This window comes from Podarcis melisellensis, assembly GCF_964234715.1.
Source record: "Podarcis melisellensis genome assembly, chromosome: 16".
NCBI lineage: Eukaryota > Metazoa > Chordata > Lepidosauria > Squamata > Lacertidae > Podarcis > Podarcis melisellensis.
This window is the reverse complement of record NC_138533.1, coordinates 16,177,016-16,189,053: the sequence shown is the minus strand read 5'-3', so window position 1 is coordinate 16,189,053 and position 12,038 is coordinate 16,177,016. Positions and strand designations below refer to the sequence as shown.

Here is a 12,038-nt window from a genome sequence, read left to right as displayed (position 1 = left end):
TTGCACAAACTTTATTTATGTATTTAAGTGTATAATTGTTTTGCGCGTGTTTGTGTGTTTTAAGTTCGTAGCCGCTGCTTCTGCATTTTCAGCTTCCTGCACCTGCCCGTCTCGCCTTTTCCAAGCCAGACGATGCAGTGAGAAAGACAGACAGTGTTCTGGAAAGCTAAGCACTTTTTTCCTTTTCTAACAAATCCTGTTGCTTTCGACAACAAGAACAAGCCTTGAGCGGAGTGGTTCTGCCCTAAAAGGCAGTTTAGAACTTAAATAATAAAATCTCTCCCTGCTTGAAAGCAACAGGAGCGCTAAGCCAGATGCAGCAGAGCAGTGACAGCCTTATGAAGAAGCTTTTGCCTCTTTTCAACTTTATTTTTTTTAATCACTCGACAAAGACTCCACGGTGTGCAGATCTAAAAGTCAGAAATGCCCAATTTCAGGGCAGGAAATGTCCCAATGCATTTTGATCAGAGCTGTTAATTCCGTTTGGCGTAGCCCGTTACCCAGATCTCCCACTCATCGGAGAACTTTGCTTCGATAAGTCCTTCTTCCATGTTTCGTTTTAAATCTGAGTTTGGAACAAGAAAGAAGTTTTGATGAATCCTGGGCTTCCTTGGAAGCTTATTTAAGGTTCCTGAAGGTAACCTTAAATAGGAGACATTCGCTCCCTGCGTTGGGACCATAGCTGAGTGGTAGAGCCCTTCCATTACATGCAGAAGGCACAAACCCCGCCTCTCCAGCCAAAAGGATCAGCTGGCAAAGTGAGGTGGAAGTCAGAATTAAACAGCCCAAAAACTTCCTAGCATCACTGGGCCAAAGCCGCCTCGAACCGCTTCACTTCCAAGTAGCAACACATAAAATCCGCATACCGTATTTTTCGCTCTATAAGACACACCAGACCACAAGACACCTAGTTTTTGGAGGAGGAAAACAAGAAAAAAAAATTCTGAATCTCAGAAGCCAAAACAGCAAGAGGGATCGCTGCGCAGTGAAAGCAGCAATCCCTCTTGCTGTTCCGGCTTCTGGGATAGCTGCGCAGCCTGTATTCGCTCCATAAGACGCACACACATTTCCCCTTACTTTTTAGGAGGGGAAAAGTGGGTCTTATAGAGCAAAAAATACGGTACTTCACAGCCATCCAAATTTGAGTTTGTTGGAAGTTCCCACTGTAGGGAATGTCTTACGTTTCAGCAGCGCTTATGTCTGCCAGACTACAGCGTAAGGGTTGGTGCCTTGGAGGTCATCCAACCTTTGCTTTAACACAGATTAGTTTCCTCACCTCACCCCATCCCAATATATCACTTCACTAACATTTTAGAGGATGCTTGAATGGATGCAAATACGCTACACCGTTTCTTCAGAGCATCCTTTGCTGGGCAGGCAGTATTAATCTGCATTGGTGATCTGCGGCTGTAGAAGTGGGGGATATTTTGAATCGGAAAGGTAATGAAGAGTTGAAACGGTGGAACTCCCTCCTACAGGAAGCAGCAATGGCCACCAACCTCCATGGCTTTAAAAGATTAGGCAGATTCATGGAGGAGAGGGCTATCAGTAGCTGCTCATTGCTGCCTCCAGGAATGCCAGGTGCATGAACCCGCAGGGCGGGAGAGGGCACTTGTGTGCTCAAATCCTGCTTTCCGGGTTTCCCATGGGCATCTGGGTGGCCACCACTGAGAACAGGATGGTGGACCAGATGGGCCGCTGGCCTCATCCAGCAGGCTTTTCTGATGTTCTTCATTATGTGCCATTAGGTGTGTGACTTGGGTGTCCCCTAGTCATTTCCATCTAGGGGGTTGTTTTTCAAGGCATCTGCTTAGAACGGTCAAACGCCGAGAGATTTACACCTTCTGGGTGGGGTGGGTGCCATTTTTCTAGCTGACATAAATCTATAACGCTAGACTGCAAAACACGCCGACTCCTGTCACCCAGCCCTAAGCATTCATCTCCTGAAAATTCCATTTCTGTTTAAACAAAAACTCAAGTCTCTAGTCCTTTGGAGGGGAAGCGTCGTGATGTGAGGCTATTCTTTGAGCAAAGTTTGAAGCCAGAAATAAAGAGCTGGGGGTGGTGAGGGAGCTCCTGCCCTATATTATAGCTCCAGTCTTATCTTCCAACCTCAAATCTCCATGCTTGGTACACCTTTCCCCCATTCCTCCTGAGCATTGCCAACATTCCAGCTCCTTCGAAGTATGAAATCTTGGTAAGCGATACTGCAAATTTCTCTTCCAACAACACATGCATCTATTTGCGCTGACCTGATTTGTCTTTCAAGGATGGGTGTGGGGAGCCTTCAGGAAGACACTTTCTTGGAACTTGGGGGCAGGTGTCCCCCAAGGTTCCTACCCCCCCCCTTGGCATGCAGCCTTGTGGCTGTTTACCAAGTGGGGGTTAAGACCAGGCAGCCGCATGAAGAACCGCCAAGCTCTACAGGCATATATGTTTTGTACATTAACAGTGAGCATTTGGGGACAAAGAAAGGTCGGGTTCTGGTTTTTCTTTCACTGCCATTATCAACTGCTTTAAAGCAATGTGTCTGCAGACAGAACGTACACCCTGCTTCATCTCACTAACCTCATAAAACATTTCATCTGCACCCCAATAGCAAAAAAGAGGACTGCTTCGCTTCACACTTTTGGGTCTCCTTTTTCTGTCCATTGAATCTCTTTGTTTTATCAGCTTGGAGCCATTGTGTATATGCAAAAAGTACCTTTTAGATAAAATAAATTCTTGGCAAAAGAACTGCTGTGGAGTTCTGACTTCATTAGTGCCAATTTCCAGCCTCAGCTGGTTCACCTGCTATGGCTGTCCCTGGACCAAGAGAGCCTGGTTGGCAGTCCTGACTAGACTACTGCAACGTGCTGCACCCGGGGCTACCCTTGAATTGTAGAGTTGGCAGGCAGGCCGGAAGCCACGGCTGGTACAGGATACGGCTGCCGATCTGCTGAGCAGAGCAGCAAAGTGGAGCCATACCTCGCCCATTCTTTTATTTTTGTTGGATTTTTCCAAACAATATTTTTAAAATAATAGCAGCAACAGTTGATTACAAAAGATGTGTTGCCCCTTCCTAAAAAGCACGGCAGTGGTTGCTAGACATGGGCCATGGTGGCACAGTGAACAAGTTGCAAGACTTTGGGGCAAGAAGACAGGGCTTCAAATCCGCCACACTTCCACAGGTTATTTTCTGTCATCTTGAATGCGAAGGGAACCCATATGTGGTAGTCCTTTGAACAGGAACCAGATAAGCACATGAAAGAAAGTTCTGGAACTCATGGTGTGAAATTCAGATGCGTCCTATTGTTTGCATTCATTTATTTCTTCCCTGCTGTCCAGTGGACTGCCTCTTTTAAGTATGTACAATGACATGTTCTGCTAAAAAACAACAACACACCCAACCTTTTAAAAACCCTCATTTGCTTTCCTGCCACTGTGGATGTGGAGTGTGCCTACAATGTCCAGGCAAGAAGTGAAACTCTTGTTGCTCCTTGGTCACTGAACAATAAAATGTGAAAATACAATTTCCCCATGAGATCAGTCCTCCCCCCCACACACATCCCAAAAAGGGAAGCCTGATCACCCTTAGTGGTATCGAGAGAGCCAACTGCCACCAGCATAAAACTAGGATTGAATCCAGTGGCTGAGTCCGGATCATACCCCATGTGGCTTGCCACCTCTTTCTTTCTCTTCCTTCCCAGTTTTGATCCTTTCACTCTGCTTGCACCGCTAAAGTGTCCAGCCAGAGCCTCAGGGCAAACTTTGTCCCGGTGCTCACTCTTTCCACATCTTCCCCCTGTAGCGGAGCGGAGCTGAGGAACATTGTGGTGGGGATGGCCACTGTCTTGGCTGAGCCGTGCTGCAGTTCGGTGATGCTGTTCAGGGAGGCAAAGAAGATGCCCAGTTAGCCCAAAACATTGCCCAAGGGGCTGCCAGCACACTTTTGACCTAGGTGCTGAAGGGGAGGGGGTGCTCTCCCCCCCCCCCCGTTTTTCACATCGCCTAACCATCCACATACCTGACAGCTGGTGGGAGATCGCCTGCCATCGCACTGGTGGCCCCAATCTCATTCTGCGTAGCAGCAATGGATGCCAAGACTGGCTCGTCCAGCCAGGCGTAAGCGCTCACTTCTGCTTCATTGGGCTTCAGTCTCACCTGAAATGTGACACAAAAGTAAGCACGGCCAAGCAACCAGAACTGCTCTAGGCATGTCGAGTACAGTGGAATATTATTTTAAAAGAAAATTGGCGATTCAAAGAGCAGTGTGGGGCTGTTTAAAAGCCCTTTTGCAAACAGGTTTTCAGAGGTTTGAAAGCAGTCAGTGTCTCCTTGCAAAAGGGCTTTCAAACAGCCCCACACCAGGCTTTGAAATCCCGACAATCAGGGCTTCACTTTAGAGTGCGGCATCACCTGATGTCACTATGACCTAGGGCGATTGGCAGGTAATGCCCCACCCACCTGTGAAATTTTGCCCGCCAGGGGTCAGGATATCTGGCCCACTGATCATAAAAGCTTCCCCATCCTTCTCAGCTTTTGCCACAAGACGCTCTGTTGTTTACTCTGAGATGAAATATTCTAATAAATTTCCATTTTCTTTTAAAAAAAACCTGTTAGGATCATTTTAAGTAGGCAAAGCTGGGTGTGTAAACAAGGTTATCACCAGTACAAAAGTATGCCCCCCCCCATCTTTGCCCATGAAATATCTGGGGTTTGCCATTCCCAGTTAAAAGGCTGGTTGGATGCCACTTTAAATTGCCCCAAAGAATTATGGGGGCTGTAGTTTGTTAAGGGTGCTGAGAGTTCCTAGGAGACCCCCTTAATGCCCTCCTAGAGCTGCAGCTCCCAGAATTCACTGTGGAGAGATAGATTGTTAAACCACTCTAGGAACTAGGCAGGCTGCCCATCAAGGAATTCAGCCCTCGGGTGGAAAAAGGCTGAACTAGAGTTCCAAGAAACCAGAGTCACCAGAGCTTGCCCATAAGAGCAAATCAGAATTGTAGAGTTGGAAGGGACACCAAGGATCATCTATTCTGACCCCCTGCAATCACAACTTGAGCATTCTTGACATATGGATGCTGTGCATAGTTTAAAACCAGGAGGGTGTGTGTGTGTGCTTCTAATCTTCTCTTCTGGGGGGTCGCTTGGACACCCGGTTAGGCTTCCCGTGACCCTGAACAGCACCAACCACCTCACCTGGAGCTGCTGGTGACTCTCGCGGGAAAGCAAAAGGAGGTAGACAACGACATGGTGACGCTTTGGCAGGCCTCTGCTCAGCATAGGAGGGTACACAGACTGCAGGGGACGAGAGAAGGCAGCACCCGTGAGGAAACCCTTAGGCTGTGCGAGAAGACCGACTTCTCCTCACAGGGGTGTTGTAAGGAGCAGGCTGGAAGTGGACTGCTTTGAACACTGGGGGGAGGGCCCTATCTCAAGGGGCAGAGCAGTTGCTTGGCATGCAGAATGTCCCAAGTTCAAACCCCAATGGCATCTCCAGTTAGGGCTGGGAAGATACCATCAAAAACCACAAACAGCCACTGCTGCCAGTCAGTGTAGACAATTCTGAAGTACCGTATTTTTTGCTCTATCAGGCTCACTTTTTCCCTCCTAAAAAGTAAGGGGAAATGTGTGTGCGTCTTATGGAGCGAATGCAGGCTGCGCAGCTATCCCAGAAGCCAGAACAGCAAGAGGGATTGCTGCTTTCACTGCACAGCGATCCCTCTTGCTGTTCTGGCTTCTGAGATTCAGAATATTTGTTTTCTTGTTTTTCTCCTCCAAAAACCAGGTGCGTCTTGTGGTCTGGTGCGTCTTATAGAGCAAAAAATACGGTAGATAGAGCAATAGGTCTCAGGTATTGCCATGTTTCATAACTCTCTTTTATCTATTCTTGAAAATTAATAGCTCCAAGGAGATTAGGGTGGCATGGCTCTTCCCCACCCCAATTCTATCCTCAACCCTGTGAGGTAGGCCACGTTTGAGAGATGATGACAAGGTCACCTGGCAAACTGCATCCAAGTGGGAATCAGAACTGGTGTCTCCTCAGCCTTAACCAGATTGCTAAACCAAAGAGTCTCTCATGGGCGACTCTGCACAACTAATAGTACGTAAATAATTCACACTTGTGCATTTTAGATATGAAGAGGGCAAAGTCATGCACAACTAACATGGCTGCCCCTGCCTCATGTGGACAGGCCTTTGAACCCCGGTCCCTCCCAGCCCTTCTAGGTACCCCATAATTCACCTCAGCTCTTCTGGGATGCTTGAGTGACTCTTACCTCCCACAGGGCCAACGGGCGCCAGGAAAACTCCCCGTCCTCAAGCCACAGGCCTGTCTCTTCCCCCAGTTCCCTCAGCCCAGCATCCAGCAACTACAGGAGCAGAAAAAGCAGGTTTGGAGCAGATCCTGAAACTCCCTCTTTTTTTAAAGGAAAAACACAAATTCAGATTGATAGAAGCCACTCTGAGGTACAAGAAGGATGGGACAGAAATCTCTATAAATTGCAGGTAGCCAACACGAAGATGCTGCTGGACTAAACTCCCATCAGCCCCTGACTCGGCCAGGCTGATGGGTGGCGTAGTCCAGCAACATGCAGAAGGAACCACATTGACCCTCCCTGGTATAAATAAACTTATTTCCTCCCAGCCTGGTTTCCCCTGACACAGGTTGCCTCTGTACTTCCTCTCCTTCCAGAGCACAGCAAGCTGTTTCGTTACCTGTTCGTCCTGTTCGATGTGGCCACCTGCAAAGGAAAAGAAAGGTCCATGCCAATTTATTTCTGACAGGCTCGATCCCCCTCTAAGCCCACCGCTCAGCTCAGCGTTTCATTCTCGGAGTTGCCAGCTCAGCTCTTGGACACAAAGGAAAGGGGGTGAAACGTTGGGGGGGGCAGCTTTCCACAGGATGTACGGCCCCTCCGGCATGCACAATGGGGATAAAGATATACTACCCCTGCTCCTGCCCACCTAGCAGTTCGAAAGCACGTCAAAGTGCAAGTAGATAAATAGGTACCGCTCTGGTGGGAAGGTAAACGGCATTTCCGTGCACTGCTCAGGTTCGCCAGAAGCGGCTTAGTCATGCTGGCCACATGACCCAGAAGCTGTACGCCGGCTCCCTTGGCCAATAAAGCGAGATGAGCACCGCAACCCCAGAGTCGGCCACAACTGGACCTAATGGTCAGGTCCTTCAGCCCCAGGATCCAACTCAAAGCCAATGTGGTATTGTTTCTTTTATTAATTTTGTAAAATTTATATATTGCTGGTCTTTAAGAAGAAAAAAAATTCAAAGCACTTTCTTATGAAAATCAGGGGCCCCAAGTAAGGTCCTTGGCTGGCCTGCTCAAGCATACAGGCTCAGTCTAAAGAGCCTCAATCCCAGTTACCTGGGGTGGGGTGGGGCTACAAACTGCAGGGGGAAATACAGGTGTTCTCAACCTTCCTGTGGACCACCTGTAGGGTCCGGCTGTAGGATGACTGTGTATTCTCCTGCCTTTGGAGCATGGCAGCTTTCCTCATCCCTTCCCCACCTCTAATTTCTCTAACTGCAGCGTCACAAACACATTCCCTTCCCCTGCCTCACCTCCAACTCTCACCTGGAGGGACCCAAATGTTGGGGAAGATGCTCAGAGTCTTGGACCGCCTTGTCAGCAACACTTTCTGATTGGCCGACTGCAGGAGGATGGCCACGCCCACATCCACCCCTCGCTCCTGGGTCTCTGCAGGGAGGGAAGAAGCTTGCGCCTCCGTCAGGTGTTTGATGGGGCAGAAAGGCGGTCTCTGTGGGAAGGAAGGTCTCTTTTTTTATCTTTTCTTTTCTTCATGAGACAAACACATAAACCAAACTGAACAAAGGTTAGCTTGGGATGCTACATTTGCAAGAAGAACAATAAAAGCTGGTTATCCTTAGATACCTGTGACAGGTAAGCGGAGAGCAGCATCATAAGAAATGAGGGAATCAGAGATGACTTGCCAGAGATACAGAAACATAAACCTATAACTGGAACCACCAGAGACACAAGGACTACCAAGAATAGTCTTTAGCCTGTGCTAAAGAGTATATGAAAAAACATTGTTCTGGAGTAAGTATATTGGTATGTAATGAATGATGCCTTACAGGGTTAAAAAAAAAGAAAAATGGTGTAAAAAAAAAAAAGTACAAAGGTGGAAGTAATCTAATTAGACACAACAATACAGTAAGAGTAAATTTTTTGAGGTCTTAGAACAAAGGAAGGAAGTAAATTTGTGTTTATGTATGTAATGATATGTTTTTTTTCTGTAGATGTGTGCTTTTTTGTTTTTGTTTAGTTTAGTTTTATTTCTTGCCAATAAAGCAAGATGAGCGCCGCAACCCCAGAGTCGGCCACGACTGGACCTAATGGTCAGGGTTCCCTTTACCTTTACCTTTTCCATCATTGGGCAATTGATAGACAAATAAGAAGGTAATTTTTTGGTTTTATATTTTTATTCACTCCTTCAAAAAGAAAAAGAAAAAGAAAAAAGGTCACAGTAGCAACTTGGGTGAAAATAAATGGAATTAGGCATCTTTAAAAAAAGAAGCAGAACTGAACATTTTTAAAAGAGTGTTTCAGTTCTGGAAACCCTATCCATCTCCCCCACCAACCTGCAAGAGGACCCTGTTGGAGCCAGCAAACTCCCTGTCAGAAATCAGGAACCGGCGCTGGTCCAAAGCGCAGTTCACCATCCAGCTGTCTTCGTCGCCTGTGCAAAAGTGGCCAACGATGCTCTGGGAGAAGCAGACAAAAAACAAAACAAAACCCTGGTCACCATTTCATAATACCGTATGCAAGATTATTTTGGGTGGGGGCGGTGTCCAATTAAGACTGTAGGTAATGCTGCAGTTTCGGGGGGGGGGTGTAAATTACTATTAGACTTTTAAAAGGCCTTTGGTTCACCTGACTGACATCCTATACCCTTTTGAAATGTGGCTCTTTTTGTGAGGGGGTTGTTGTTTTTATTTTGATTATATATATAGTGTGGTTTTTATGTTGATCTTTTTTGTGAACCACCCTGAGATCTCTGGGTATGGGGTGATATATAAATAATAATAATAATAATAATAATAATAATAATAATAATAATAATAGCTGCTGTTGTTGGATCAAGTTCATCAGTTTGTTGAACCAAATTTTGAACCAGGGTGGAAATACTTGTTACTGTGTTGAATTTTCTTGTGCTATTATTTTCTTTAGGGAGTCCTGCAAAGTGCAATTCTGAATTGTTCTTTTTATAAGGTAGGGGGCACTGTTGCCAACCAGTTGTTGGGGAACCCCTGGCTTAATCCATTGCCGTGGCCTTTAGGGAATCACCCCAGGATCCACTGCTTTAAATGCCTAGTGTGGATGCGGGACCTCATCCACCTGCAAATCACCCGGATCCTTCCACAAAATCCCAACAGAGGACAGCAAGTGACAGACCCACACACAGTTTTCGTCGCTACCTGCTGGAACCTGGCGCGCTGCGGGCAGCTGTTCTCTTTGGACAGGTAAACCACCACCCTGGTGATGCTCTTCATGTTCGCCCTCCTAGCCAGCATCGGGGCGAGGCTTTTCAGAGGCTTTTCAGCCTGGCTGCTTGGAGGAAATTCACTATCATGAAAAATTGAAACATTCTGCCTCTACGCTGCAAAAGGCTCCGCGGCGTCCGGGCGTTGCATTTGCACGCAGAGGTTGCAAAGGAACAGGAGACCCGTTTTTTCCCCCTTGCAAGGCTGTTGCAACCTGTGCATTGCACGATCCCTTGTTTTAGGGGCTTGTGAGTTTCAGGCAGGAAGTGAAGCCGACTCCCGGCTAAGGGCAGCCCCAGGAAGCTGCTGCGGGAGGAAATGCAATTTCTGCTGGGAGGGGTTGCAACCTTTGCAAAGCTAGAGAGAGCCCTCTTGCGGCTGCTTTAAAGCGCGCTCCTTCGATGATTCTCTTTGCAATGGAACAACTGTAGGTATAAACCAGGCATCCCCAAACTCGGCCCTCCAGCTCTTTTTGCGACTACAACTCCCATCATCCCCAGCTAACAGGACCAGTGATCAGGGATGATGGGAATTGTAGTCCCAAAACAGCTGGGGGGGCCAAGTTTGGGGGTGCGTGATAGAAACATTTCCTAACAGCCCCATGCAAGGAGCTGGACAGTTGCCCTCGCGAAGGAAAACACTATGCGACGCCCGGTTGAACTGTGGAACTCCCTCCCGCAGTTGGCAGTGATAGTCACCAACCTGGGTGGCTTTAAAAGAGGATTAGACAAATTCATGGAGAAGAGGGCTATGGATGGCTACTACCTACAACCTCTGCCCCGTTGCTGGAAGCCACAGGAGGGGACAGGGCTGTTGTGCTGGAGCCTGCTTGTGGGTTTCTCAATAAGGCACCTGGTTGGCCTCTGTGAGAACAGGATGCTGGACCAGGTGGGCCGCTAGCCTGATCCAAGAGGCTCGCCTTATGCTCTTAAAAGTGCAAGGGCGGGGGAACAGATCTTGGCAGCAGATGGGGTGTTGATGCATTAGCTTGGAGGCACCTTGAGAGATGCAGTAGATCTTTCTTAGCAGGTTGGATACGAAGAACAGAGCATTTTAAAAGCAAGCAAATGTATAAATATTACACATATATTTATAATTTTATATATATGTAAATATCAAAATCAAGAGCCTCTTCTATTCTCTCCCATACACACTAACTACCTCGCTTCTAACTCCCACCCTGAACAGAAAAATAAGATGTCACAAAGGAGGGTGGGTCACTGTTACCTTGACAACCCACCCACTTGCTCCCTGGGCCAATCCTGTGCCTCCTGCGCCTTGACGCTTCTTCGGAACTTTGAGGCTCCTGCCATTCTGTCTGGCAGCTGGCTGAAACATCTCTCTTCCGCTTTCATAGCTCAAGCTTCTCCCAGGCGGTTCCCCTTTAAGCAACGTTTCTAGCGAAAACCTATCCCGTCCTTTTAAATACAGTAGAGAACTCATATCTCCCAAGTTTAGGGGAAGAGGCGTAGCTCAGTGGTGGCGCTTCCCCCTTGCATTGCAGAAGGCACCAGGTTCAAATTCTTACATTTCCAGGTAGACTCCCTCCCTGAAACTCTGGAGAGCTGCTGCCAGTGGGGGGCAGTCACCTCCCACCATTTCAGACCCAGGACCCACATTTAACCCAAATACACACCCCTCATTTAGCTAGAGTGAGAGGGGTCAGTCTGGATGATACCCTGGGCCTCTGTGATCCTCTATGAGTATCTTTGTAAAGAAAGCTAAGTACAGTCCTTGTCATTTGCATCTTAACCAAGTGAGCTCTGTTGCTGTAGAGACAAATGAGTGGGCTTTTCCCACTCCACCTGGCTGGATGCCACCGTCACCCTAATATGGAGACCAACAGGACAAAGTGGGGAATTGTGTGTGAGTTGGGTTGATGCTGGAATATGGAGAGACAGAGATATTGTCTTGCTCCCTCCTGGACCCCAAGCTGTGGCTTGGGGCTTCCCTGGAACCCCAACAAGGAAGAAAGATCTATTGAGGTGTTAACGCTGAAAGCAGGTTATATATTGTATATGTGTACTGTAAATAAAACTATATATCCCAAAGATGCCATGGTCTCTATTTGGTTTCATTCTAAGGAAACTGGACCTTGGGTGAATGCAGGCACACCTAGAGTCTCTGGCTGCTCAGAGTTTGGGCTACATGCAACACTGGTGTCAGAAGTGCAACATTAATAATAATATGATGATGATAATATTGTGATTCTTACAACCTTCACTAAGTCTAGCTGGGATCAGTAGATAAAATTCCTGTGTGGATATCCATGGGTTGATATGGAGAAAAGCGTGTGGGACTTTTTAGTTTAGAGAAAAGGTAAGTAAGAAGTGGGATGCAGGTGGCGCTGTGGGTTAAGCCACAGAGCCTAGGACTTGCTGATCAGAAGGTTGGTGGTTCGAATCCCTGTGACGGGGTGAGCTCCCGTTGCTCGGTCTCTGCTCCTGCCAACCTAGCAGTTCAAAAGCACGTCAAAGTGCAAGTAGATAAATAGGTACTGCTCTGGTGGGAAGGTAAACGGCATTTCCGTGCG

The 12,038-nt window shown here is 47.5% G+C and overlaps 2 protein-coding genes across 3 annotated transcripts in view; one reads left to right on the top strand and one right to left on the bottom strand.

Annotated features, from left to right (window-relative positions):
* LOC309359452 (uncharacterized protein) overlaps positions 1 to 12,038 on the top strand; it is a 190,788-nt gene that overhangs the window by 12,131 nt on the left and 166,619 nt on the right. The window lies entirely within an intron of this gene.
* NUDT17 (nudix hydrolase 17) lies at positions 3,272 to 10,600 on the bottom strand. Of its 2 annotated transcripts, none has more exons than XM_081893103.1 (9): positions 10,504 to 10,600; positions 9,440 to 9,569; positions 8,603 to 8,725; positions 7,575 to 7,758; positions 6,700 to 6,725; positions 6,261 to 6,353; positions 5,182 to 5,280; positions 4,007 to 4,143; positions 3,272 to 3,863 (listed from the first exon to the last, which is right to left on the bottom strand). In XM_081893103.1, exons 2-9 carry the CDS (start codon positions 9,533 to 9,535, stop codon positions 3,701 to 3,703), a joined length of 921 nt encoding a protein of 306 aa, XP_081749229.1. In that variant the 5' UTR covers positions 9,536 to 9,569; positions 10,504 to 10,600; the 3' UTR covers positions 3,272 to 3,700. The 2 variants fall into 2 exon arrangements, with proteins under 2 accessions (XP_081749229.1, XP_081749228.1); XM_081893102.1 differs by lacking the exon at positions 10,504 to 10,600 and adding an exon at positions 9,720 to 9,836.

What these genes read in the sequence shown, in the direction of transcription:
- NUDT17 (XM_081893102.1), bottom strand. An exon ending in CCAACAGGGTCCTCTTGCAG is followed by an intron (nt 7,759 to 8,602) that starts GTTGGTGGGGGA and finishes TCCTTCCCACAG; the next exon opens with AGACCGCCTTTCTGCCCCAT. An exon ending in GCCCGTTGGCCCTGTGGGAG is followed by an intron (nt 5,281 to 6,260) that starts GTAAGAGTCACT and finishes CGTCCCCTGCAG; the next exon opens with TCTGTGTACCCTCCTATGCT.